The following is a 26,530-nucleotide window of genomic DNA, read 5'->3' on the forward strand; positions in this document are numbered from 1 at the left end:
GCAACCATTAGTCACCCATATGCAAAATGCTTGGCAGCAGAATCCTTTACCCACTATGATGAGATCTTTGAGATGGGACCCAGATCTAAACACCAAATGCATTTATGTTTCATATGCACAGCCTGGAGGTAATTTATACAAGAGCGTTTAATAATTACGTGCATGAGACTAAAGGCCCCTACACACTGGGCAATTTGGAGCTGATAACTGCTCACTTTAACTGTTTCAGCGGCTCTCCGCTCATAAGGGGGATCGTGCTGTGAATGAGCACGCTATTCCGGAGCCTACGCTTTTCTTAGGAAGACGCTCTATAGACCTAAATATCTGGGGAGAGGCTTTTTGATTAAACAGACTCTCCTGTTTAGGTTGGTGCCATAGTGGTGGCATCCAGGGGGCAGCCATGATGACCCTCTCTGCTTTGGATAGCTGACCAACCAATTGACCCCCGTTTTGTCAGAAAACCCTATTGATTCTCTGTAAACAGCTGCATATTGGTTGGTTCTTGCTATTTGTTTTCTGTACGGGGAGGATGGTTACTGGAGATAATAGAATAACAGAACAGACTAAACCAACTGAAACCATCTTCACTAAATTCAGAGACCTTATGCTACCTTGTGTTTTCATCCCAGGAATCTGCTCTCTAGACTAGTGTTCCTTGAGCTGTTCTCAAGTGTGCCACCAGACCTAATCTACACCAGTTTACAGCCACCACCAGTTCAACTGTTATTCACTGGACTTTTGTTTTCATGTGAGGGCCAATGTGTTTTATTTTGGTTACCTGTGGGGACCAGTGTGTTTGTGTCAGTGTTTTTTTTTTTTACTAGAGATAAGTGGCTCAGTTTAATGAGATCTTCTTCTGGGCTCCCTAAGCAGATTTATGGCTGACATGGTCTCTAACAACCACTGAGGCAATTATGGATGCCGGTGACCATGGCTCCTGAACCCAATATCCTTTTAAACTGCATCATAGCTGCGCTCTCAACTGCAGTCTGAGATCCGGTCAGAATTACAGCTATTAAAGCTGCTGTGACCTCACCAGTCCTGCCCTTGTGTGTAATTCCACCAATTAACACTGCTCAGCCTTTCTTTTCCCTCTTTTGTAAAATAATATTAATCAGGCGCTGTGTAGTCAGGAGGCTTTCAATGATCTCTCTCCGCTTTTCTTGTCCACAGGTCGCTCAGAGAGGTATAAGGAGTTTACCCACCATCGAGCCAGAAATCACTTCTGTGTTCGTCCCTCCGTTTGTATCCAAGGATGAGAAGCAGAGCGCACCATCGTCTGCTCAGCACAGTTACCAGAGGGTGGCCCGGAGGCGCTCCTTCCGGAAGAAGAAGGAAAAGCCCAGGACGCAGACTCCGTCCGGTGACAATGTCAACCAACGAGAGACCACTACGGAGGAGATCAGTGTTCCCCAAGACATTGACCTCATCGGGTTGCCCCAGCTCTGTTTTCCAGGTATAACCACCACAACAATAGTGGGGTAGACAGGTGTCCTCCTATCTGGTCCTTGTTCTAACGCATGCCCACATTTGTATTTGATATGATTTGTATTTTTATGGTTGCAAACTCTGATATGTTTAATAATAATTTCATGCTACATGTTTGTAGCTCTCAGAAGGTTTCTCAAGGGCCTTCTGACCAGAAGTTGAAGTTTGCTGGGACCTTTAAAAGGACAGGGGGCACTCAGCACTTGCGGTAGATGGTGGCAAAGCTCGTTTTAAGGTTTTTCGTTTTGCTGGGGACCTATGGGAATCCCAATAATTCTAGGTTGGACGGTGAGAGGGTCTTACGTCGGGATACTTGTATGGAGAAGGCAATTCCAGAGTGGCTTGGCCAAATATGCCTCATTCTTTGGCTTCCTACTCTCTGTTCAGCAAAGCAAATATAGTTTCTGGGCAGGTTTGTTTATCGCCGTTGCCCTTAGAAAACAACCAATAACTGCTCAGCGGATAAAGTTCTACCCAAAGCACCAAACAGGAGCAAAGAAAAGAAACCACTTTGCCAGATATTATATACGCTTTGATGAAAAGACAAATTGCACTCACATAGACACCAGTAAATTTACATTGTCCATTGGTAAGAAATGCACTTCTTTTTTTATTTAATTTTTTTAATGTTTTTTTTATTGAATTTTAGATAACAGAAAATAAACAACAAAATGTCAAGAATATGGAATTTATTATGCAAAGAGAAAAAAGTCTGATGTGCATAAAACCAGATTGTTCGTGGATGTTTTATTTGTATTTTTATGCGATTGGGGGAAAAACAAAGAATGACCTTGTATTTTGCTTATTATATATAAACACTGTATTGCACTTTATAATGCACAACAGGACCTTATTCAGACCTGTTCACTATGCTGCGTATACTCACAGCCTAGAGAACAGGTAAGTGCCATCCGCTGCTCCGCTGAGCGCCCCTCACTAGTCTGCTAACCATCCACTCGCATGCGGCCTCCCAGCGAAAAAATCATAAGATGCCCACTCCCCCATTGAATGATGTTTCCCCCATTTGCAGATAAAACTCAGTCTAGGCCAGAGATGGCCGAATTCGGGGAGGGCGCTGACATCCTATTCACACATGCGCAGACCTCCACCATGGAAAATTCAGGCCCAACAGATCGTGTCTGAATCGGCCCCAAAGTGGTCTAGTCTTGCAGAGTTCTGTGTTCCAAACCTCTTAAGGTTGGACACTGCGCACATGTGGACATCCCTAGTTTGGAAAGCGTCACGGGTCTTCTTTATATCATCCCGCAGTCATGGCCGCTTCTAACGCTGGGTGCGATCTGTGCTGCCTCGGTGCGTTTCGTCACACACACATCTGAAACAAAAGCAGCCAGATGGGTTAGAAAGAGAGATGCATAATGCAATACAAAGTATCTGCACAAGCCAAGTCCTGGCATGGAGAGAACGGGGTGGACTCCAGCATTTATCTGCTTCATTTGTGACCCCAGACTACCATGATGACGGTACAGCAGCTCCCTGCTAAACTGGATTAGATTCGCTGGATAACCGTGCGCTCTAGTTGGATTAAAACCGTAACCTGCGTGACTGGAAGACAAATCGCCCTTTGTTGCTGTGGTTTAAAAATAAAAACTTCACAATGTTATCTGCAGAAGTAAAGAGGGGTTTCAAAATGTATGTGTGTGTGTGTGTGTGTGTGTGTGTATGTATATGTGTGTATAGATAGATAGATGGATAGAAAGAAGAACATAGGCGGCACTTGGGCGTCTTGGAAAAGAAAGTGGCCACACACGGGTTCAAGATCTTTCGAGATTTAATCTCGTCATCAGGATCCTGATGACGAGATTAAATCTCGAAAGATCCTGAACCTGTGTGTGGTCTCTTTCTTCTCCAAGACGCCCAAGTGCCGCCTATGTTCTTCTATACATATGCCAGCCTGGAAACAGCCTGTTGCTGAGGAAGGCATGGGGTGCTATTTTGTCTATCAAGCAGTGGAGTGCCGGCTTTTTCTTCTGTCTGGGAAGATTTTCAAAGTGGTGTATTTCAGCAAAAAAGCATTCCAACATTTCGGGGTATATGTCACCCCTTTGTCAAAGTAAATGTGCAATTAATGTGCAATTACCTTGACAAAGGGGTTCGTCTTTTTTTTTTTTTTTTTATAACAGGAGGCCTCCAGGTTACCGCAGAACCCAAAGAGCAGCATTTCCATTTCCTGGTTTTCACCGATGTTTTGGGGAACAGGACGTACGGGGTTGTCGCTCAGGATTCCAGGAGTGTCCAGGTATCTCATTACTTGTAGCGAAACAGATGCCTTATAACATGTTGTGTCCTGCGTAGCCTGCCATCACTGACCCGTCACTAAATGAGATAATTAAGTTTTTCATTGACGTCCGTCTCCTAGACAGTCAGCCTTTATCTTAGAAGCCATGCCATGTGTATTGTGCCCGCTGTAATGACATCTCTCTGTATCTCGCTAGGACATGTTGAGGCTGTCCACTGGTGCCTACTGGGACTCCTCCGCCCGGGACACAAAGACCTATGATGCCTACTTACCCTTTGCCCTCTGTGTTATCTCCCGATATCCTTACTACAATGCCATAAAGGACTGCCTTTCATGGTAAGGAATGGTTTGCAGCATTGTAATGGTGGGGAAACCAGAAGTTCTGTTTGTGAAGTAAAATCCTGTCCGTCAAGGGATCGTATCCAACAAGATGGAACATGGGCCCTTGCATTGTTTGTGCCAATTAATGATTGGGCTCTGGGCCTAATTCAGACCAGTATGCTAGGCTGCATATGTTAAACGCCGCCCGACTGAACGCGCACTATGATGTCATTGGATACTACCTTTCTCCTTGTAACCTGCCCCCTGCTGACCTACTGTAGGACGTGATCACAGGCTGCCGGTTACTTGTGCGCATCTGTGCATCACCCCCCCCAGCTTCAGTGTTTGTAGGAATGTTATTCGTTGTCCCCTCCCCCTGTAGCTGGGGTTTGGCCAGACCTGGATATGTCCCCATCATCCCTGTTACCCCCTGCAGCAGGCATGTCATGAGTACGGCTTGTTAGACTTGTTTTTCAGATATGCACAGTGTGGTTTGCTGGATGTATACACAGGAGCAGTGTTGTCACAGTGACCGCATTCTCAGGATACTGTGCTGAGACTTGTGCTATGTGGGGGAGGAGCAGAGCTGCAGTGTGATCCCAGGGTAGCACTGAACAGTTTGTTTTGTGTATGGCTCATGTCTGCACAAATATTGTTTTCAAGCTTATTGGACACAACATGTACTAAGCTTTTGGGAGAGAGAAAGAAAAAAGGGTACTTGTTTCCTAGAACGGCGCCCACGATTTCCATCGTATGGGCTCCTAAAAATCTCATCGCATTGCATCGCATCCCCCCTGGAATATTGCAGCATGCGCTGCGATGCAATTCGATTTAAAATTGTACAAGCACCCATGTAACCCCCAGTATCCACGCCATCCCGAAGCGTGGCGAGCGGCGGCGCTACGCGTCCTCCGACCTTTTCATACCCCCACTATCCATGTCAGCGTGGAGTTGATTTTAGATAGTGTGGCGAGCGCAGCGAGGCGAGCGGATGCCGACTACGAGCCCGAAGCGTGGCGAGCGGACACGGATGACTTTACATGTAATCTGCGCTCGCCGCGCTTCGGGGTTCGTATTCTGCGTCCCCTCGCGGGACTCGCCACGCTTCGGGCTCGGTGGCTCGCTGCGCTCGCCACACTATCTCATATCCACTCCGCGCCGACGTGGATAGTGGGGGTATGAAAAGGTCGGAGGATGCGTACCGCCGCCCCTCGCGGGGCTGGCAGTGCTCTCCAAGCTTCGGGGTGGCGTGGATACTGGGGGTTACATCTCATTGTAAGCACCCATCACATCTCATCGTATGGGTGCTTGTACAATTAAAAATCACGTCTCATCCCGTTTGCTGGCATGCGATGCTATGCGATATTTAATTGTACAAGCATCGCATTGCATCGCACACCACTAAATAAGGTACACGATGCCATGCGATGGGCGCCGTGCTAGGAAACCAGTACCAAAAAAAGTACCAACCAACCAGCTCCCAACTGTTATTTTTCAAAAACAGCCTGTAACATGACAGGTAGGAGCTGGCTGTTTATTACTCTCCATTTTATCACTTTTTGAAGCTTGATACATCTGGCCCTTAGTACCCCTATATCACTTAAAGCCTGTAGGGGGTATTCAATGAAGTGTTTGGTTGTTGTTTTTTTGGCTCATGACACTTTTTTGCACATTTTGCGAAATCACCCGCAAATATGCAAATGTAGCCAAAAACCTGTGGATGTTTTTCACCATGCCAGATTTTTTGACAAGTCAAAAAAATCGGCATGGGTATTGAATAGGGCATATCCAATTTGCTCTAAAAACAATGGTAGGAAATTACAGATTCCTCGTCTGGCAAAAAAACCATCAGTAATTGAACACTTCCCTATGTTGCCGTTTGCAGTATGGGCGTTTCTGTGAGTTTGGGTTACAGATGTTATCGAGGCAGTGACAATGTAATAGAATGGATACAACGTAATAAAATGTACTGATTAGGGCTCCAAATCCTTTTGCGTTCCTGCCGTATACACGTAATTGCAGTGTCCTGATACAAGGTAACTCCTGGTCCTTCTGTGCAGGATGCGAGGGATGCAGTAATTTAAATTTCTGAGGACGACAAAATAAGCGTTGTGTGATTTGTTCGTGTGTAAAACCAGTTGCAGCCCATCGTCTCCTGTGCACCGTTAGCAGGTTTAGAAACATAGAAACATAGAATTTGACGGCAGATAAGAACCACTTGGCCCATCTTGTCTTCCCCTTTTTTTAAACATGTTACCTCAAACCATATTTGATCCTTATTTTTTTGTAAGGATATCAATATGCTTATCCCAAGCATGTTTAAATTGTACTACTGTATTTGCGTCTACCACCTCTGTTGGGAGGCTATTCCACTTATCTACTACTCTTTCTGTGAAAAAATTCTTCCTCACATTTCCCCTGAATTTTCCTCCCTCTAGTGTCAGTGCATGTCCTCGTGTTCTGTTGCTCCTTTTCCTGTGAAGAATGTCTCCCACCTGTACCTTGTTAAAGCCCTTGATATATTTGAAAGTTTCTATCATGTCCCCCCTTTCCCTTCTCTGCTCTAAAGTATACATATTAAGATCTATAGTTTGCCAGCGTCACTACTGGGACGCGTCCCAGATTTTTATTCAGACGTCCATAGTTTGCTGTGATGAAGATCTAGGATTTATACAAAGTGCCACCTCCTCAGCGCATTTCTGTGACCATTGTGTAGTTTACGGCTGAGATGCGAGTTTGTTCCTCTGTGCGGCGATGATGGCGGAGTGGAATCGCAGAGAACAGGCCACTTGTTGTTTCTCTTCTGCTCCGTTCCTTGAAGGTAAAACACAGACTTGGTTTCCAGAAATAGCTTCCGGGCGGTTGCACTGTGTGAGTAATGCAGGTGACGTATTATATATACGCTTGCAGACGCTGAGTTGTTTCTTGGCCCCTGAATAAGAAGCAGGCTAAGACTGGCTTTGGGTTTGTATACAGTTTGCGGTCACAGAGAGCCGCCTGTTCCCCCGCTGTACCCACAGGCTGCTGCTGCTAGAAACTTACCGGTTATTTATTATCAAGGTCACCCAGCAGAAAACCATTGCGACCGATCCAATAATTCAGCAGTATGCACCATAACATGCTGTCAGATAATGTATTGCTGCACACTGCCAGCTGCGGAACAATCCCTTTTCCTTTATTGTATTAGAAGATCGTAGCATCTTACATCATTTATACCAGAGTCCCATATAAAGTTCTCTGGCTGCAGTTATCAGGCAATAGCTTTAGAAGCAGGTCATGGTGCAGAAGATGCATCTTTATTATTGCTGATGCTGTAAAAGACCTGTCGGTGACCAACCAGTCCATTTTTATCCATACAGAAGAGGGACAAGTAGTGTGTGTGTGTGCGTGTGTGTGTGTGTGTGTGTGTGTGTGTGTAATACTGTACCTTCACAGTGCTGTAGGTTATCTTTCCTCAAACCTGGTTCTGCTGGAAGGAAAGGTGTTGCAAAGGTAGAAATGTATTGGCTGTTACAAATTTGCATGGATGAACGTGTGGCATCGTTCTACACTGGCACTGATGGCAATGCACCGCAGGTATGATGCTTGTCCAGAAAAATCCTGGCACCACCTTTTGAGGATTCCTAGAATGCAGGGGGGGGGGGGGGGGGGGTTTCTACGCCTCGTCTCACTTTGGGCAATTGGCTGTTAAAAACGCACACCGCAGGGAGGTTTTGTGCATCTTTTTCATGGTAAAGAGATATAGATGTGGGAGGGGTGTGTCCTAGCTCAGAGCCAGTAATTGCACCTTGGTAACACCATGCTGCGCTGCAGGTGGGGCAGACGTAATCTGGGCAGAGAGAGATGTGAGGGGCATGTTCTAGTTCAGAACCAGTAACTGCATCTGGATAACACCAAGCTGCGCTGCAGGTAGGGCAGATGTAACACGTGCAGAGAGATATATTTGGGTGGTGTGTGTACTAACTGAACTCTTAATTTCAGTGTCAAAATACAGCTGTCCAACATTTGTGAGCGACATGCAAAAGCAGCCCGTATTTACCCTGCATTCAGAATAATATATGTATTTATCCCCCCCTTGCATGGTTTCTCCAGGTGCACAGTGACTTACTGCTTTTTGCCATGCTCCCAATTCAGAATTGGGCCCAGTCTGTACAATAATCAATTACAACATCCACATTTTACTACGTACCGGTAATTGGCACATTAAATCACCATAATTCTAAGAGGTTGTATAAGATCTCTGTCCTAAAGTAAATCTGGGTACTGCAGTGTTGCTGCGCAGGTAGGAGTGAGTGCAGTATTCGGGTCATGCACAGGTTCTGCCCACAGAATTCCCTCTTAGCCTTGATCTGTGATCCGGTCACCATCCAGCCCTCCCTATATACCCTATGTAAATAACGCAGTGAGAGGCCAACAGCCACCTCCCCTGTGTGATCACCATGTAGTTCGGTCTCCTCGTCGGGCTGGGTGATGCTGTTTAATTAAGGTGGTTTCTGTTTGAGTTGTACAACATGAATTATGCAGTCCGTCGTCTGCTGCGGCCAAGCGTTTATTGAGCTGTTAGGAAGATTGACACATTACAGCCCGGTGTTCTGATGCAGACCGCGCTCAACGCAAACAGCGTGCCACGGAGATAACCCGGCGCTAGGAATTGTTCTGCAGTGTCATTAAATGAACAGTTGTCCGTAGTGTGTGTGTGTGTGTGTGTGTGTCTGTTTCTTTCTGGTGTTGTAACCGACATTTCTCCCCGTTTTTTCAGCCTCCTGGCGCAGATGAAATCCTACAGAGTCGCCGACCTTGATGACCGCATTAAAGAGTTTGCAGCAAAGTTATGTCTTATACCGAGTCCGCCGCCAGGACCCCTTCACCTGGTAATGATGTCTTTCTCTCCATAGATTTCCTCGGGGAGAGAACAGTGCAGGTTTTCAGGGAATGCCTGTTTAGCACGGACCGGGTGCAGTAAAGCTGTATATTGGCCTGGGAGCTGCTTACATGAGAGCCTTTGTTATGCGGTTCTAACTTCACGCGCCCTTTATAATGATTTAAGTTGTTTGTTTTACATGCTGCAGCTCGCTCTGTTCCCTTGCCAAATGGGGTGTACCCTCTAACGACTTGTGCTGCTGGCACAGAGGAGCAGATGTAAGAAGGGAGAAGTGAGGCAGAGGAGGAGTGGCCCGTGGCAACCAATCGGAACTGAAGTAACATCTGTAATTTGCATATTGTGAAATTATACAGAGCAGCTGATTGGTTGCCATGGGCCACTCCTCCTCTGGCTCACTTGTCCTCCCTTATCACTGCTTTATACATCTGCCCCTCTGTGTCCGTGGCACAAGGAGTTAGATGGCATCTGCCCCATACTGTGACCTTAGCCATGTCGACCTTTAGTGGTCGACCCAATGTATGTCAACCTTCACAGTGTCGACCTAGCAACCGCACCAGTAGAATGAAATAAACTCCAAAAGAAGATTTGGTCTAGTTCCACATTAATAACCTCACATTAGCACTCTTTGGGGGGTATTCAATGCCGGGGCACGACTGTCTATCCATCCCGACAGCTGTGACCCTGGTCCCTTTTCATTCTGCTCGACAGCAGATCGCCAGGGGGGATTCAATGTCCCGCTTGGCGATCAGCGAAAAGGGGCGTGTCCGCATCAATGGCTGTGGATTGTCAAGATTCGGACAGAACGTTCTATCTGCCTCTTCAATGCTGTAGGGAAAGACGGCATTGTAGACGGCCACCGCTATTTCCCCCGTCGGCAATAGGCGGTGGGGATTGAATACCCCCCCTCTGTCTCTTGCGCGATCTCTGTCTGTCTCTTGCGCGATCTCTGTCTCTTGCACGATCTCTGTCTCTTGCGCGATCTCTGTCTGTCTTGCGCGATCTCTGTCTCTTGCGCGATCTCTGTCTGTCTCTTGCGCGATCTCTGTCTGTCTTGCGCGATCTCTGTCTGTCTTGCGCGATCTCTGTCTGTCTTGCGCGATCTCTGTCTGTCTTGCGCGATCTCTTGTCTCGCTATTTTTCTGCATAAGTCTCATAACCGACTTTTCGTTCCAGGTGTTTAACATGAAACCCCTTCAGATTTTTTTCCCATCGCGGAAGGATCCTGACGGGCCGATAATAGACATGGATCTTCATCTTCCATTTCTCTGCTTCACTCCAAAACAGGTGTTACAGGTAGGCACCAGAAGGGGGGGGGGGATTTGGAATTGTAGGGGACACGTGGTCACCCTTTAATAATCAGAATAATTATAATATAATAATGAGTACATTTGAGGTGCTTAGCATAATTTGTGGCCAAAAATTACCGCATACAGGTGACTATATGCCGGGTCTGTAACCGTACGGTTCTGACCTCCACCGGTACTGACCCGCATACAGGTGACTTCATATACCGGGTCTGTAACCGTACGGTTCTGACCTCCACCGGTACTGACCCGCATACAGGTGACTATATGCCGGGTCTGTAACAGTACGGTTCTGACCTCCACCGGTACTGACCCGCATACAGGTGACTTCATATGCTGGGTCTGTAACCGTACGGTTCTGACCTCCACCGGTACTGACCCGCATACAGGTGACTTCATATGCTGGGTCTGTAACCGTACGGTTCTGACCTCCACTGGTACTGACCCGCATACAGGTGACTTCATATGCTGGGTCTGTAACCGTACGGTTCTGACCTCCACCGGTACTGACCCGCATACAGAGTACTTTATATGCCGGGTCTGTAACCGGTTCTGACCTCCGCCGGTACTGACCCGCATACAGGTGACTTCATATGCCGGGTCTGTAACCGTACGGTTCTGACCTCCGCCGGTACTGGCCATATACAGGTGACTTCATATGCCGGGTCTGTAACCGTACGGTTCTGACCTCCACCGGTACTGACCCGCATACAGGTGACCATATGACGGGTCTGTTCTGACCTCCACCGGTACTGACCCGCATACAGTTGACCATATGACGGGTCTGTAACCGTACGGTTCTGACCTCCACCGGTACTGACCCGCATACAGAGGACTTCATATGCCGGGTCTGTAACCGTACGGTTCTGACCTCCACCGGTACTGACCCGCATACAGTGTACTTCATATGCCGGGTCTGTAACCGGTTCTGACCTCCACCGGTACTGACCCGCATACAGGTGACTTTATATGCCGGGTCTGTAACCGTACGGTTCTGACCTCCACCGGTACTGACCCGCATACAGGTGACTACATGCCGGGTCTGTAACTGTACAGTTCTGACCTCCACCGGTACTGACCTGCATACAGTTTACTTCATATGCCGGGTCTGTAACCGGTTCTGACCTCCACCGGTACTGACCCGCATACAGGTGACTTTATATGCCGGGTCTGTAACCGTACGGTTCTGACCTCCACCGGTACTGACCCGCATACAGGCGACTACATGCCGGGTCTGTAACCGTACGGTTCTGACCTCCACCGGTACTGACCCGCATACAGGTGACTACATGCCGGGTCTGTAACCGTACGGTTCTGACCTCCACCGGTACTGACCCGCATACAGGTGACTACATGCCGGGTCTGTAACCGTACAGTTCTGACCTCCACCGGTACTGACCCGCATACAGGTAACTTCATATGCCGCGTCTGTAACCATACGGTTCTGACCTCCACCGGTGCTGACCCGCATACAGCTGACTACATGCCGGGTCTGTAACCGTACGGTTCTGACCTCCACCGGTACTGACCCGCATACAGGTGACTTTATATGCCGGGTCTGTAACCGTACAGTTCTGACCTCCACCAGTACTGATCCGCATTTTCCATTCCACAGATCATGGCCTGTATCCTGACCGAGCAGCGAATCGTCCTCTTCTCCTCAAACTGGGCCTTGCTCACCCTCCTGGCCGAGTGTTTCATGGTCTACCTCCACCCAATCAAGTGGCAGCACACCTTTGTGCCCATCTTGTCTCGACACATGCTGGACTTTATCATGGCGCCAACGACCTTCCTCATGGGCTGCCACCTGGATCACTACAAGGAAGTCTGCAAGGTGTGACATTGGGGAAACTGCAAATATCCTTCCGCGACGGGCATCCCATCGCACGGCACATAAAGTCTCTGCAGCCCGTGCTTTTTGAACTGGGTCCCAATCGCATGCGATTTGATCTAATTCAAAAAGCACGGGAATATTAGAGACATAGCTCATGGTCACCAATGCGCTTGTAGCTGTCATTTCATAGACTGCTGGTAAATGACAGAAGCTGCCTGGTTGCTTTGGGAAACTTCTCTGAGTGTTGATACATAGCCCCCCCCCCCCCTTTCTTCTTCCTCCTACCTGTGGTGCATACGGCAGGCCTGGCAGTGGTTGGCAGCTTGGGGCTGATAATAAGCCGTGTGACTTCAGCAGGTTGATTATACAGACCAGGTGACTTGTTCACAGACTCACGTGGCCTCTTTGGTCTTATAAGATATGTTATCTTTGGCTCGTTCCTTTATGTCAATGTAGTAATTTTCCCCATGACCGCGTGTGACCGATAATGTGTGCGTTCTATTATTTCTAACCTACTGCCCGATACTCCTCGTACGATATCAGACTTAGGTTGGCGATGGGGTGACCTCTCCCCCCTGACCTTTCACCCTGATTTTATTAGAAGGGGGGTATGCAGGGGTTCGGTTGTGTTTGCACACTTCTCCTTCATACAGCGTCCGGCTTGGATCTTAACCAGAATAAACTGTAATATAAATTATTATCCGCACTGAGTGGTGAGTATCCGTGCACATGCCCCCGCGCCCATGCCCCTCCTATGACTTGGGGCAAATGCAGTCTGCGATTGCTTTGTCAACAATGGAAAAAAGCAAATCCTAATCCCGGAATTCCCCTTCTGCACGATGGGTTGTGCGAGCACCGGGACACCCACTCTCTGGCTCCCCAATCTAAGCTGTTATGATGCAGATTGTAGACAATCCAACATTGGTCACACAATCAATATTTGCAATAGCCTTAGGTGTGCTCTGGCTAATCTCCTGCCACCCTCTCTGCCATCTCCTGGCATCCTCGCTGCTGCCTCCTGCCAACCTATCGGCTGTCTTCCGCCACTGTCCTCCCTCTGTTTTGCCTCCTCCCACTCAGCTGCCTCCTCCCTCTCTGCAGTTCTTGCCACCCTCCTCCCTCTTTGCTGTCTCCTGCCACCCTCCTCCCTCTTTGCTGTCTCCTGCCCCCCTCCTCCCTCTTTGCTGTCTCCTGCCCCCTCCTCCCTCTTTGCTGTCTCCTGCCACCCTCCTCCCTCTTTGCTGTCTCCTGCCACCCTCCTCCCTCTTTGCTGTCTCCTGCCACCCTCCTCCCTCTTTGCTGTCTCCTGCCACCCTCCTCCCTCTTTGCTGTCTCCTGCCACACTCCTCCCTCTTTGCTGTCTCCTGCCACACTCCTCCCTCTTTGCTGTCTCCTGCCACCCTCCTCCCTCTTTGCTGTCTCCTGCCACCCTCCTCCCTCTTTGCTGTCTCCTGCCACCCTCCTCCCTCTTTGCTGTCTCCTGCCACCCTCCTCCCTCTTTGCTGTCTCCTGCCCCCCTCCTCCCTCTTTGCTGTCTCCTGACCCCGCTCCTCCCTTTTTGCTGTCTCCTGCCACCCTCCTCCCTCTTTGCTGTCTCCTGCCACTCTCCTCCCTCTTTGCTGTCTCCTGCCACCCTCCTCCCTCTTTGCTGTCTCCTGCCACCCTCCTCCCTCTTTGCTGTCTCCTGCCACCCTCCTCCCTCTTTGCTGTCTCCTGCCCCCCTCCTCCCTCTTTGCTGTCTCCTGCCCCCTCCTCCCTCTTTGCTGTCTCCTGCCCCCCCTCCTCCCTCTTTGCTGTCTCCTGTCACCCTCTTTGCTGTCTCCTGCCACCCTCTTTGCTGTCTCCTGCCACCCTCTTTGCTGTCTCCTGCCACCCTCTTTGCTGTCTCCTGCCACCCTCCTCCCTCTTTGCTGTCTCCTGCCACCCTCCTCCCTCTTTGCTGTCTCCTGCCCCCCTCCTCCCTCTTTGCTGTCTCCTGCCCCCCTCCTCCCTCTTTGCTGTCTCCTGCCCCCCTCCTCCCTCTTTGCTGTCTCCTGCCCCCCTCCTCCCTCTTTGCTGTCTCCTGCCCCCCTCCTCCCTCTTCTCTGCTTCTCCAGAATCGTCATACTTAAAAATTTCTCGCTTTGTCTGTTTATAGGAAGCTGAAGATATGATCTTAATAAACATCGATACTGGCAGCATTTCTTACTCCTTGATTGAGGATGAAGAAGATTCAGAGGTTCCAGATATTCCAGTACAAGCTGCTGAGACGTTTCTGGGCAGGTAAGTGCGTATTGCTTTAGTCTGCAGAGTTCTCTGGAAGGGGTCAGACAATGTCCTGGTGAAGGTACTTGGGTGTTTCTTAAGGGGCCCCCATACCCTATGATGAGCCGAGCTGGATATCTTACATGTATGATCTCTGGGTCCGATCCGATGTGCACAGGTCCGTGACATACTATATGGGCTCCTGCTCTCATCCAGTGTCGGACCGGGGCATATGGTGCCCACTGGAGGAATGGAGTGGCAGGGGCAGGGCCTGCTCCAGAGGGGGTGTGGCCAGTCACCTCAGATGCTGACAATTAGGCACTTGGTAACGGACTCTCTTGTAGCTTAACAATGTATAGCTTGAGTGCATAGTGAGGGATGCGGCCCTCAGGCTGTGGGACCAACGGGAATTTCCCCTGTAGCTCTATAGGGCAGTCTGACCCTGCTCTCACCTTGGGGCGGATGTATTAAACATGACAAAGAGATAAATTGGAGATAAAGCCAATCAGCTATGTTTGAAAAATGACAGTTAGGAGTTGATTGGCTGGCGCGTTTATCAGCTTCCACTTTTATCTCTTCACCAGGCGTAATACACCTGTCCCCTTGCGCTTTGCTGCTACTGTTGGCGGTGGTTATGGGTTTCGGTTGGCTGGGTGGTCTGCTGGCTGTTATAGAGAATCGCACCTCCCAGCATTGCTTTCCCCTGTTCTTCTGTAAGTAATACTGATGCTATAAGACCAGGCCGTCTGCGATATGTAGATGTCTGTATATCCACCAGTTTCCTCCTTGTGAATAATTGGCGTAGCTGAGGTGGGTTAATATTTCTATAACCGCGTAGTAGACCTTCCCATCTGTGGTGGAACGTAAAGTCTCCGCATGCCCATCCTGCAGTGCGCGGGTAATGCCAGAAGTCTGTCCGGATAGTAATAAAAGCTGTCGCGTTCCAGCTGGAGACATTCCCTGTCTGTGTTCCGCAGGGTGGAGAATCTTCAGCTGCACTATGATCTGGAGCTGTCCCATCGACCATCATCCCTGGACATCGGAGAGCAGAGGCTGCGGCGGAGACTCTGGCAGCAGAACCTGAACTGCGAAGTACAGGAGATCGCTCTGCAGCTCATCGTTGACATATTCCGGTACATAGCGTCTGTGTAATGTCATCTGTATATTGTGGTCAGGCGCCTTTTATGCATCAGTTACTGTCCACCTTCAGGCTCTTGGGTTGTGGGTGGTCTTCTCTATAACAGACTGGGAGATGAAACTTTAGCAGTGCCTCTGTGCATTGGTTACACTTGTACACAGGTAGCAGCTCCGTGTCCTCTGCCGGGACAAACAATCTAATTGTAAGATGCAAGTAGAATCTTTCTCAATTTTGTTTACATTTGCCGCTGTGATCTGTTACCCCTTTGCCGTCACTAACCTTTGAAGTGTATCTAACTCGTTCCTTCGGGACTGTGTTTTGGAGTCAGCGTTCTCCCATATTCCCGTCCGAGGTGCTCATTACGATGTAGCCAGATAGTATCTCCAGCCTCTGCGCTCATCACAGGTACTATATACCCAATCGTTGTCCTGGTACCTGTAGATGGGAAATGTTAAAGAAAATAAATTTGTGTCACCCATATATATGCGTGTTGGCCGTAGTCATGTGACATATTGTACCGGTTTGACTTATTGACTGTCGATTTATTTACTGTGGACCTATCAGTCTATAAACAAGAGAGGTGATTTTAAGGTCCCACGGTGCAAACAGAATCCCTGCTGCCCCACCGCACAAGAGGAGCACAGGAAATCCCCCAACCAATAGACCAGAGGGGTGGATGGCGCTGGATTCAGTTTTCCAATTTTGCACTGTAATTCTCACAGATGATTTGAATGTGTGCACATGTTCTTTCCTCCATTTGTGTGAGTTTGGTACGCTCCCCCGCCTCTCTGGAACTTTATACATCCTTAATATTTGATTGAGCATTCGTCTCGCACTTGTCTTTTTCTATTTTTAATTTGATGCATTTCCACATTGAAATCATCTGTGAGAACTACATTGCAAAATTGGAAAACTGCATCCAACGCCATCCACCATCGCGTTTTAGTCTACAACTGCCGTTTATACACAGTTTATGTCGATGTTATATTTGCAGAAATATTTGGGCACTGGCGGGGTGTTCCGCTAAGCGCTAGTTATCTGTACCCCACACTGAAATACTGCACAAGCACAGGAAACCCCCCAATGTGACCCGTGTTATAATTGTGTGTTCTTGGCAGGGATGTGAAAGCGCACCTTAATTACGAGCACCGCGTATTTAACAGCGAGGAGTTCCTGAAGACCAGGAGCCTGGAAGACCAGCCGTTCTACAGAAAGGTGACTGCTCCGTGTTGCTCATTTTCTATGTACATTTATTTTTTCAAATAAAAACAAATACAAAGAAACTTTTATTTTATAGCAGCTGCCCGTAACATTCCACATAGGGGTGCAGGGAATGGAGCAGTAGGAAGATAACGTGGGCCACTTACACCGCCTGCAGCATGCCGCGTCACCTTTTGTGCCGTTGTGTAGTCTGTGATGTAACCATGGAGATCCTGTGTTCTGGAACCCCATAGTTCCAGTGTAACACCCCTGCCGTCACAAGTCTTGCTCCCTTCTGTCTTGTCCCAGACCTCTATACTCTGTTAATACCGTGTTTGTGCAATGCTGCTGTCACTCAGCAGTCATTCTTTGGTCCCAATTACTGTTGCGGGTTTGTCAGTTGAGTTTCTGAAGAGCTGGTGGCTTTTATAGTTTGTTAGTGCAGGACCACCTGGCCAATGCTTATTGCCAAAATATGTGCTGATACCGTCCCATACAGTTATATGCAGCATTCCTATATTACATTACAATGTTTGGCTGCAGAATACTGTATGCAGATACAGTCTCAGTTACTGTACATACAGAATATAGGCATGCTGCATATCATTTTGTATGTAAGACTAATTTTACAGGGAGAAAAGTAAAATAATGACATGAACTATTTTAAGAGATCAAAGCATATTTTGGATTTTTAAGGTTAGAAATCATCTTTAAAATATTTGTTTGTTGTAGACAGTGCTATTTTTGTAGGAAAATAGGTTCAGGAGTTTTGGGTGGAGCTAACAAGGGGCGGGGCATCAATTGTTGCAAAAACATTTTTTTTTAAACACATAATGCCCTCAGCAGTGCCATATATACACAGTGCCTCCAGCAGCGACAGTTACACAATGCCCCAATACCCTCTGAAATGCCAGATGCACAATGCCCCCCAGCCAGCGGTGCAAGTCTAAAAAAAAACTTAGCGGTACTGTGTACACGCGCCAAAGGTGCACGCCCAAAATAATGGGTGTGGCCACATGGGGCATGGCCAATGAAAATGGGGGCGTGATACATATATGCCCCAATAGTGCAGTGCCAGATACACATATGCCCCCACAGTGCCAGATACACATATGCCCCCACAGTGCCAGATACACATTTGCCCCCACAGTGCCAGATACACATTTGCCCCCACAGTGCCAGATACACATTTGCCCCCACAGTGCCAGATACACATTTGCCCCCACAGTGCCAGATACACATTTGCCCCCACAGTGCCAGATACACATTTGCCCCCACAGTGCCAGATACACATTTGCCCCCACAGTGCCAGATACACATTTGCCCCCACAGTGCCAGATACACATTTGCCCCCACAGTGCCAGATACACATTTGCCCCCACAGTGCCAGATACACATTTGCCCCCACAGTGCCAGATACACATTTGCCCCCACAGTGCCAGATACACATTTGCCCCCACAGTGCCAGATACACATTTGCCCCCACAGTGCCAGATACACATATGCCCCCACAGTGCCAGAATTTCCCAACAGCAGTGCAACTCACCATTGCTGTTGCTACTACCACCACCATCTGCTGCGCGCGATGCACTCACGGCGGGGTCAGCGGTGGTGGAGGAGACAGACAGCAGGGCAGGCCTCAGAGGTTCCAGAAACGCTGTTCCTGATGACGTAATTTTGCAAAAGAGCTTCAGGAATGGCGTTTCCAGGGCATTCCAGCCCCAAAATAGCCCTGGTTGTAGATGTGCTGTGGTTGTGTACTGGTTATTGATGTATAACTCACCCAAAATCAGCCACAATCAAATCCTCATTCTTTTTATTTGAGGAACATAGCCAGAATCAAGCACTTAATCCCCTCAGAAGATCTGACAAGTCATACATGTAGGGTTACCACCTTTTTGTTGAGAGATTCCCGGACATTGGCCCGCCCCTTGACACACCCACTGACCCATCCCAGCCCCACCCCCAGACCCGCCCCCAGACCCGCCTTATGTTGATTTTTTTTTAAACCTTTGCTTCCATTTCATTCTTGATTTTGCATACCATAATTCCAGTTACATGTTATATCACATACATTAATGGCCATTACAAGTTATGCCACACATCGTGATGCTAATTCCGTGTTATGCCATATACCGCAATGGCCATTACACATTATGCCAGGACTCAACAGAATTTTTGCACAGGATGGACAACATGGACAGTGCGCGCCGAAGGCGCGCGTCAAATTTTTGACATAATCCCGACACACTGCAAACCCATTATATAGTATACCACATGCCATAATGGCCATTACAAGTTATGCCACACATCGTGATGCCAATTACGTGTTATGCCATGTACTGCAATGGCCATTACACATTATGCCAGGACTCAACAATTTTTTTGCAAAGGATGGACAACATGGACAGTGCGCGCCGAAGGCGCGCAGCAAAATTTTTGACATAATGCCGACACACCGCACACCCATTATATAGTATACCACATGCCATAATGGCCATTACAAGTTATGCCACACATCGTGATGCCAATCACGATGTATTATTCCATGTACTGCAATGGCCATTACACATTATGCCAGGACTCAACCAAATTTTTGCACAGGATGGAAAACATGGACAGTGCGCGCCGAAGGCGCGCAGCAAAATTTTTGTCATAATGCTGACACACCGCACACCCATTATATAGTATACCACATGCCATAATGGCCATTACATTTTATGCCACACACCGTAATGCCCATTGCACGTTTTAATGAACTTTGTAATTCCGATTACTCATAAGCCCACACATGATGCCCATGACATACTATATAACACACCGTAATGCCCATTACATACTATATAACACACCGTAATGCCCATTACATACTATATAACACTGCAATGCCCATTACATACTATATAACACACCGTAATGCCCATGATATACTATATAACACCGCAATGCCCATTACATACTATATAACACTGCAATGCCCATTACATACTATATAACACTACGCAATGCCCTTGACATACTATATAGCACCGCAATGCCCATGACATACTATATAGCACCGCAATGCCCATTACATACTATATAACACTGCAATGCCCATTACATACTATATAACACTACGCAATGCCCTTGACATACTATATAGCACCGCAATGCCCATGTCATACTATATAACACCGCAATGCCCATGTCATACTATATAACACTAAGCAATGCCCATGTCATACTATATAACACTAAGCAATGCCCATGACATACTGTATAACACACCATACACATTTGACACATAAGTGCCACTTACCTATATGCTCAATGCCAGGGACTTCATGCCGATGCCAAGGTGGACTGAAATTTGCTCGTTGCCGAGGGGGATAGATCTGTGCCTCTGTGCTCGTTGCCGAGGGGGATAGATCTGTGCCTCTGCTCGTTGCCGAGGGGGATAGATCTGTGCCAGTGTGCTCGTTGCCGAGGGGGATTGATCTGTGCCAGTGTGCTCGTTGCCGAGGGGGATTGATCTGTGCCTCTGTGCTCGTTGCCGAGGGGGATTGATCTGTGCCTCTGTGCTCGTTGCCGAGGGGGATAGATCTGTGCCTCTGTGCTCGTTGCCGAGGGGGATTGATCTGTGCCAGTGTGCTCGTTGCCGAGGGGGATTGATCTGTGCCAGTGTGCTCGTTGCCGAGGGGGATTGATCTGTGCCAGTGTGCTCGTTGCCGAGGGGGATTGATCTGTGCCTCTGTGCTCGTTGCCGAGGGGGATTGATCTGTGCCTCTGTGCTCGTTGCCGAGGGGGATTGATCTGTGCCAGTGTGCTCGTTGCCGAGGGGGATTGATCTGTGCCAGTGTGCTCGTTGCCGAGGGGGATTGATCTGTGCCAGTGTGCTCGTTGCCAAGGGGGATAGAAACCCCCTCCCCCGCCTGCGGGAGGCAGACAGGCTTGTCAGTGTGCCTGTGCCTGCCTGCCCGTCCCCTCACGTCTCCCCTGCTGTATTCGCGGGAGAGACGTGCTGCTGTGCTGTATGATTTTAACATTTCTAACTCCCGCTGCTGGACCGCTAGCCAATGGCCGTTCGCGGTCCAGCAGCCAATCAACTGGTGGCTGCTGGACCGCGAGCGGCCATTGGCTAGCGGTCCAGCAGCATATGCAGCACCGCAGCAGCACGTCTCTCCCGCATACACAGCGGGGGAGAGTCGAGACGTGAGGGGACGGGAGCAGGGCAGCGGGGGAGCGGGGAGACGAGGGGGCGGCGGCGGCGGCGGGCGGGTTATTCCCAGACTATGTATAGTCCGGGAAAGCCACCCGCCCGGACTCCGGACGCCGGTCTTAATTACCGGACTGTCCGGAGTAATCCCGGACGGGTGGTAACCCTACATACATGCATTTGTATTGTCTCGATTAGATTACTGCAATGCCCTTTACCTGGGTCTCCCAGCAAAAGAACTGCACCGATTACAGCTGGTACAGAACACAGCTGCCAGGCTGTTACCCAACCAGCCCCGCTCCAGCCACATAACTCCCATTCTCTTCTCCCTCCACTGGCTGCCTGTAATATGGAGAATCATCTTCAAGATTAACTGAGTTTCCCAGCCCTACATGACCAAGGCCCCTGGTCCCTGAAGCAGCTTCTGATTCCATACTGTCCCACTGCGATCTGTAGATGGAAGGACTTTTAGCAGCACCTAGGATCTCCCGTAATTCATCTGGGGTTGAGCTTTTAACCATGCAGCTCGGACTCTATGGAACTCACTTCCCCGCACAGTTCGAGAGGCCCCCACTCTAGAATCCTTCAAAAACATACTCAAGACTTTCCTCTTTACCCATGCATTTCCATAATTCCCTTAAGTATTGTTTATGAAAAGCTTTTCTGTACTTCATTGTTCCTGTACTGTATTACATTCATTCTATCTGTGAAGCGCCTTGAGTCCTATTGGAGAAAGAGCGCAATATAAATAACATTATTATTATTATTATTATTATTATTATTATTATTATTAAGCTGTTTTGTGTGAGATTTTCTGACTGCTCCCAATACATCATGGGCTGCAACTGTTCTACTATACGTCTCGTTCTGGTTGGTCTGAAAGTCGGACTTTTCCTGCTATAAAAATACCATGAGAAGTCTGATCTAATATTGCATTCGGAGCACACCATTACATTGGCCGAGTTCAGGGGGAAAGTCAGACTCAAATTACATCCCAGCCAATCTCTCTGCCCTTATTACATACACCCCTCCTGCAGCACAGAATGGTGTTATCCAGCTGCACAGTTACTGAAGTACTTGTGTATTATCTGGGCGCCCGATTTTTTCATCGGGTCGAAAAAATCGCATTGCATCTCATGCAACCAAATCGCATGCGATGCGATGGACCCGATTTTTCCAGAGGAATCACTGTTAAATGGCCCCCAGGCCCCCCCCCCCCCATTGTTTGTATGCCCCCTCATTGTTAACGCCACCCCACCATCAACGCCAACCCAAAGCGTGGCGAGCCCGCGAGGGGCGGCGGTACGCGTCCTCCAACCTTTTCATACCCCCACTATCCACGTCGGTGTGGAGTTGACTCTATATAGTGTGGCGAGCGCAGCAAGCCACGGAGCCTGAAGCGTGGCGAGCCCCGTGAGGGGACGCGCATTACTTCACACTATATAAATTCAACTCCACGCAGACGTGGATAGTGGGGGTATGAAAAGGTCGGAGGACGCGTACCGCCGCCCCTCGCGGGCTCGCTGTGCTCTCCACGCTTCTGGATGTCGTTGATGGTGGGGGGTGGCGTTAACAATAGGGGAGGGCTCGGGGGCATTTCACATTGACCCTAGTGGTCTCAGGGATCATTTGGGACCATTTAACATTGGTTCCGATGGGAAAATCGCATCGCATGCGATTTGATTGCATGCAATAAGATGCGATTTTGGCTAAAATCGCGTCGCATCGCATCTGATTGTATGCCTTAAGTTAAGGCATACAATCAAAACATTGGGCGCCCAGATATTACACATGTACAGTTACTGGCTCTGAGCTAGGATACGCCCCTCCCACGTCTACATCTCTCTGCCCATGTTACATCTTTCTGTCTGTGTTACATCTGCCCCATCTGCAGTTCAGCATGGTGTTACCCAGGTGCACAGTTACTGGGTCTGAGCTAGGATACATCCCTCCCACGTCTACATCTCTCTGCCCATGTTACAGCTGCCCCATATGCAGTGCAGCATGGTGTTACCCAGTTGCACAGGCTCTTTATTTGCTTTGCTCCCAGCCACAGTGGCGGGATGTACGTTTATCTGTGACCTCTGCAATGCTCAGATAATGACCGGTCTATGTGCCTCTCTAGGTTCTGGGAACGTATATGTTCCATTCGTTTCTTAAAGCTCGCCTGAACAAGAGAATGGATGATTTTGCGCGGATGGAGCTGGACACAACCTCTGAAGTGGATGGGTAAGTTCTGGAATAATCCGTGTGATCTGGAAGTGCTGATAGCTAAGCCTGTACTGGACAATGCCCTTTCCGTAAGTAAGATACAAGGCCATCTATAAACCTGGCGCACTGGTTGCTGTGCGGAAAAATGGCTGTAACCCACTGCAACCAGTCAGGGTTCCCTTTCATTTGGTAAACTGCTACAGAAATGACAGCAGGAATATGATTGGTCGCTAAAAGCTGCAGCGCATTGTTCTGTGCATCATTTTTCTCTAATACTATTGTTGGTTTCCTGTAATACCCCTTTCACACTCGTAGACCTGGGTCATACCCGGGACTCTACCCGGGAATGTACCCTTTCACACTGCACTCAGACCTGGGATCGACCCGTGACAGCCCCATTCACACTGATCCCAGGAAATCTCTGCAAATACATTTCTCTTTCAATGGTCCTGGTGACACAGCTCAACACTGGGATGTAGGAGGGTCCGAAGGAGCCAGGCACCTATCCTAAAGCTTTAGAGGGTAGGCTCCTCCCCTACTGCATCCCTGGACTCTTCAGTTCGTGTTAGGTGCCCACTGGAGTGGGTGCTATTCTAAAGGGCTGCAGGAGCAGCCGAAGAATTAGAGTAGTTAGGGGATTTTTATTATTTTATTAACTATTACCCTAGCTAGGTAGGCACAGTGTGAGGATTTTCATAGTGAATCCTCACACTGCTAGCGCAGCAGGAGCTGACAGAAGCGCGTCCTGTCAGCTATCTGTGCACAGGGTAGACGCTGTCTGGTCTCCCTGTGCTGCGCTCATAGCCTCTATTAAGAGGCTGCCTGGGCTCCGGAGCTGCCTGAAACCGGCTCCACAGTTAGGTGGGGATCATGGGGGACAGGCGCTCCGTGATGGCGGCGGCCATTTTATGCGGAGCTTACACGCTGAGCTCCTGACTGAGAGGACAGCAGCGCTGTGACAGGCATGTTCCAAGTGGTCCCCATTTGAGGGGGAGACACTGGAACAAGGAAATCCTACCTAAGGAGCGGCTAGCTGGGGGTGGTTGGCGCCAAAAGGTCACGGACCCCGCAGCAGCAGGGACTTTGGTCTCTTCCTTCACTCTGACTTTGGCGCCTTTCAGAACGCTTGCAGCGGAGCTGAGCTGGCGAATTGATCCTGGCAGAGTGACTTGGATTTCCTGGGCATCGCTTCCCCGCAGAGAAACCTACAGACAGCTAAGTGACTGGGTGCATTGACTTTGTATAAGCGCTTGTACAATTGTTTGCACTGTATATACTGATAGATATACAATTATCACTGGCATCATGTCTGAGCATCAGGCTGTGGTTTTGGGGGAGGGAGCCCTTAATGCACTGAGCGCGTGCAATGTTTGCACACAAAAGTTTGTCCCTGAGCAGATGGCCAAGGGGGGCTTATGTATTACTTGCGCTGATGTGAGACCCATGGGCAGCGATCCCCATAGGGCAGAGCATATGGAACCTGCGTGGGCCAGGGCCCTAGGCAGGTCAGTAAACGCTTTGGTGCAGCTTTTGGACAGGCAGAGTGATGGGCTGGTAGAATCACAGAGACCTATGCCATCATCTCAGCAGTCGTCTGGCTCCTTGCCTCTTACCCAGGCAGATCCTGCACTGATTCAGGTGATGCAGGATACTGCAAAAGGGATTAACAGGTTCAGTGAAATGCTGGACAAAATGGATGATGTGGCAGGGACCCCTAGAAGGTCTTATGCTTTAACTACTGTGGTAGATGAAGAGGAAGGAGAGTATACTGACATCCCCTGGGATCAGGGTGATGATTTGGAAGAGAACTCTGCTGCTGGTATAGAGGATCTCATTGTAGCTGTGAAGCAGGCTTTAAAGCTGACTGTGGAGGATAAGACTCCTGTTAAGGGTGTTTTTAAGCGACAGCGGAAGGAGGCTGTTACTTTTCCTTCAGATGAGGGGTTACAGGAATTATTAGAAGGAGCTTGGAAAACTCCTGATAAGAGGCTTCAGATGCCTAAGCGATTCCTTAGTCTGTACCCCATGCCAGAGTCTCATGCGGAGCTCTGGGAAAAGGTCCCAGTGGTGGATGCTTCAGTGGCACGTTTGTCCAAGGCTACTGTATTACCAGTACAGGGCGGTGCAGCTTTCAAAGATTCTGTGGATAAAAAGCTGGAGGGAAACCTCAAAGCTATCTTTGAAGGGGTGGGGTTTACCTTACGGCCCCTTATTGCTTCAGCCTGGGTCTCTAAGGCCATGATAGAGTGGGCTGGTGAATTATGCACCGTGCTGCAGGCTGACCCTGGTGCATTACTGCTTGCAGAAAAGATTAAGGCAGCAGCAGAATATGCAGTGGAAGCAGAGGAGGAAGCTATTAAAATGGCTACCAGAGTGTCCACAGTCTCCATTAATGCCAGGAGAGTGCTTTGGCTTAAAGCCTGGGAAGCAGACAATGAGTCCAAGAAGGCTCTGGAAACATTAGCCTTCAAAGGAAAGGTACTCTTTGGTACCGAGCTAGAGGAGATTATAAAACAGGCCACGGGCGGCAAAAGTACATTCCTGCCGGCCTCCTCAGCAAAGCAGATGTCAAGATTTTCTGCTTTTAAGCCGTCCTTTCGGCCCTCCCCTAGAGGTGGTGCGTCCTTTCGAGGACAGTCTTTCAGGGGAAGGTTTCAGTCCTCTAGAGGCAAGACACAGAAGTCAAAATTTGGCTCTTTTCACAAGAAGCCAGCCACAAAAGGAGAGGATAAACCCTCTGCATGACTGTCAGGGGCTTCGCCCGACAGTGACAAAAGTGGGGGGGCGTCTCACACTCTTCAGGGACGCTTGGACTGCTTTAGGCCAGGATGCCTGGGTGTTAGATATTATAACACAGGGTTACAAAATCCCTTACAGAGGGCCGCCTCCGAAGAGGTTCATCCCCACATCCTTACCAAAGGAGGCACGGCTTCGTACAGCTCTTGTGAGAGCAGCTCACTCCCTTTTGGAGAAAGGGGTGGTTACACCAGTCCCCAGGGCAGAGTGGAAGAAAGGCTTTTACTCCACGCTGTTCCTGGTGCCCAAACCAGACGGGTCTTTCAGACCAATACTAAATTTGAAATCCCTAAATGTTCATTTATGGGTAGACCATTTCAAAATGGAGTCCCTACGGTCAGTACTCCTGAGTCTGGACCAGGGAGAATTTTTGGCGTCCATGGATGTCCAGGACGCATATTTGCACGTTCCTATACACCCGGAGCATCAGACCTTATTGAGGTTTGCCATAGGAGACCTGCATTTACAATTCCGGGCGTTACCCTTTGGGCTAGCAACCGCGCCAAGGGTATTCACAAAGATAATGTCAGTAATGGCGGCGGTGCTGAGGCTCAGGGGAATCACAGTCATACCCTATTTGGACGATCTCCTGTTCAAAGCAGAGTCAGCAGTCATGCTGCAGAGTCACTTGGCAGAGGCCATCAGTTTTTTGCAGGC

At 48.9% G+C, this 26,530-nt stretch overlaps 1 protein-coding gene across 2 annotated transcripts in view; it reads left to right on the forward strand.

Moving 5' to 3' along the window:
- The window catches only part of DENND3 (DENN domain containing 3), a 68,935-nt gene that overhangs the window by 18,956 nt on the left and 23,449 nt on the right, over nucleotides 1–26,530 (forward strand). For both annotated transcript variants that reach the window (XM_083144916.1, XM_083144915.1), the window contains exons 2-11: nucleotides 1,174–1,456; nucleotides 3,630–3,745; nucleotides 3,942–4,081; nucleotides 8,826–8,937; nucleotides 10,122–10,241; nucleotides 11,868–12,086; nucleotides 14,224–14,348; nucleotides 15,308–15,463; nucleotides 16,587–16,683; nucleotides 22,992–23,095. In XM_083144916.1, the coding sequence (XP_083001042.1) occupies nucleotides 1,174–1,456; nucleotides 3,630–3,745; nucleotides 3,942–4,081; nucleotides 8,826–8,937; nucleotides 10,122–10,241; nucleotides 11,868–12,086; nucleotides 14,224–14,348; nucleotides 15,308–15,463; nucleotides 16,587–16,683; nucleotides 22,992–23,095 (1,472 nt within the window). The remainder of the gene's footprint in view (nucleotides 1–1,173; nucleotides 1,457–3,629; nucleotides 3,746–3,941; nucleotides 4,082–8,825; nucleotides 8,938–10,121; nucleotides 10,242–11,867; nucleotides 12,087–14,223; nucleotides 14,349–15,307; nucleotides 15,464–16,586; nucleotides 16,684–22,991; nucleotides 23,096–26,530) is intronic.

The sequence above is a fragment of the Crinia signifera genome, chromosome 5 (assembly GCF_055691185.1).
Source record: "Crinia signifera chromosome 5, ASM5569118v1, whole genome shotgun sequence".
Lineage (NCBI taxonomy): Eukaryota > Metazoa > Chordata > Amphibia > Anura > Myobatrachidae > Crinia > Crinia signifera.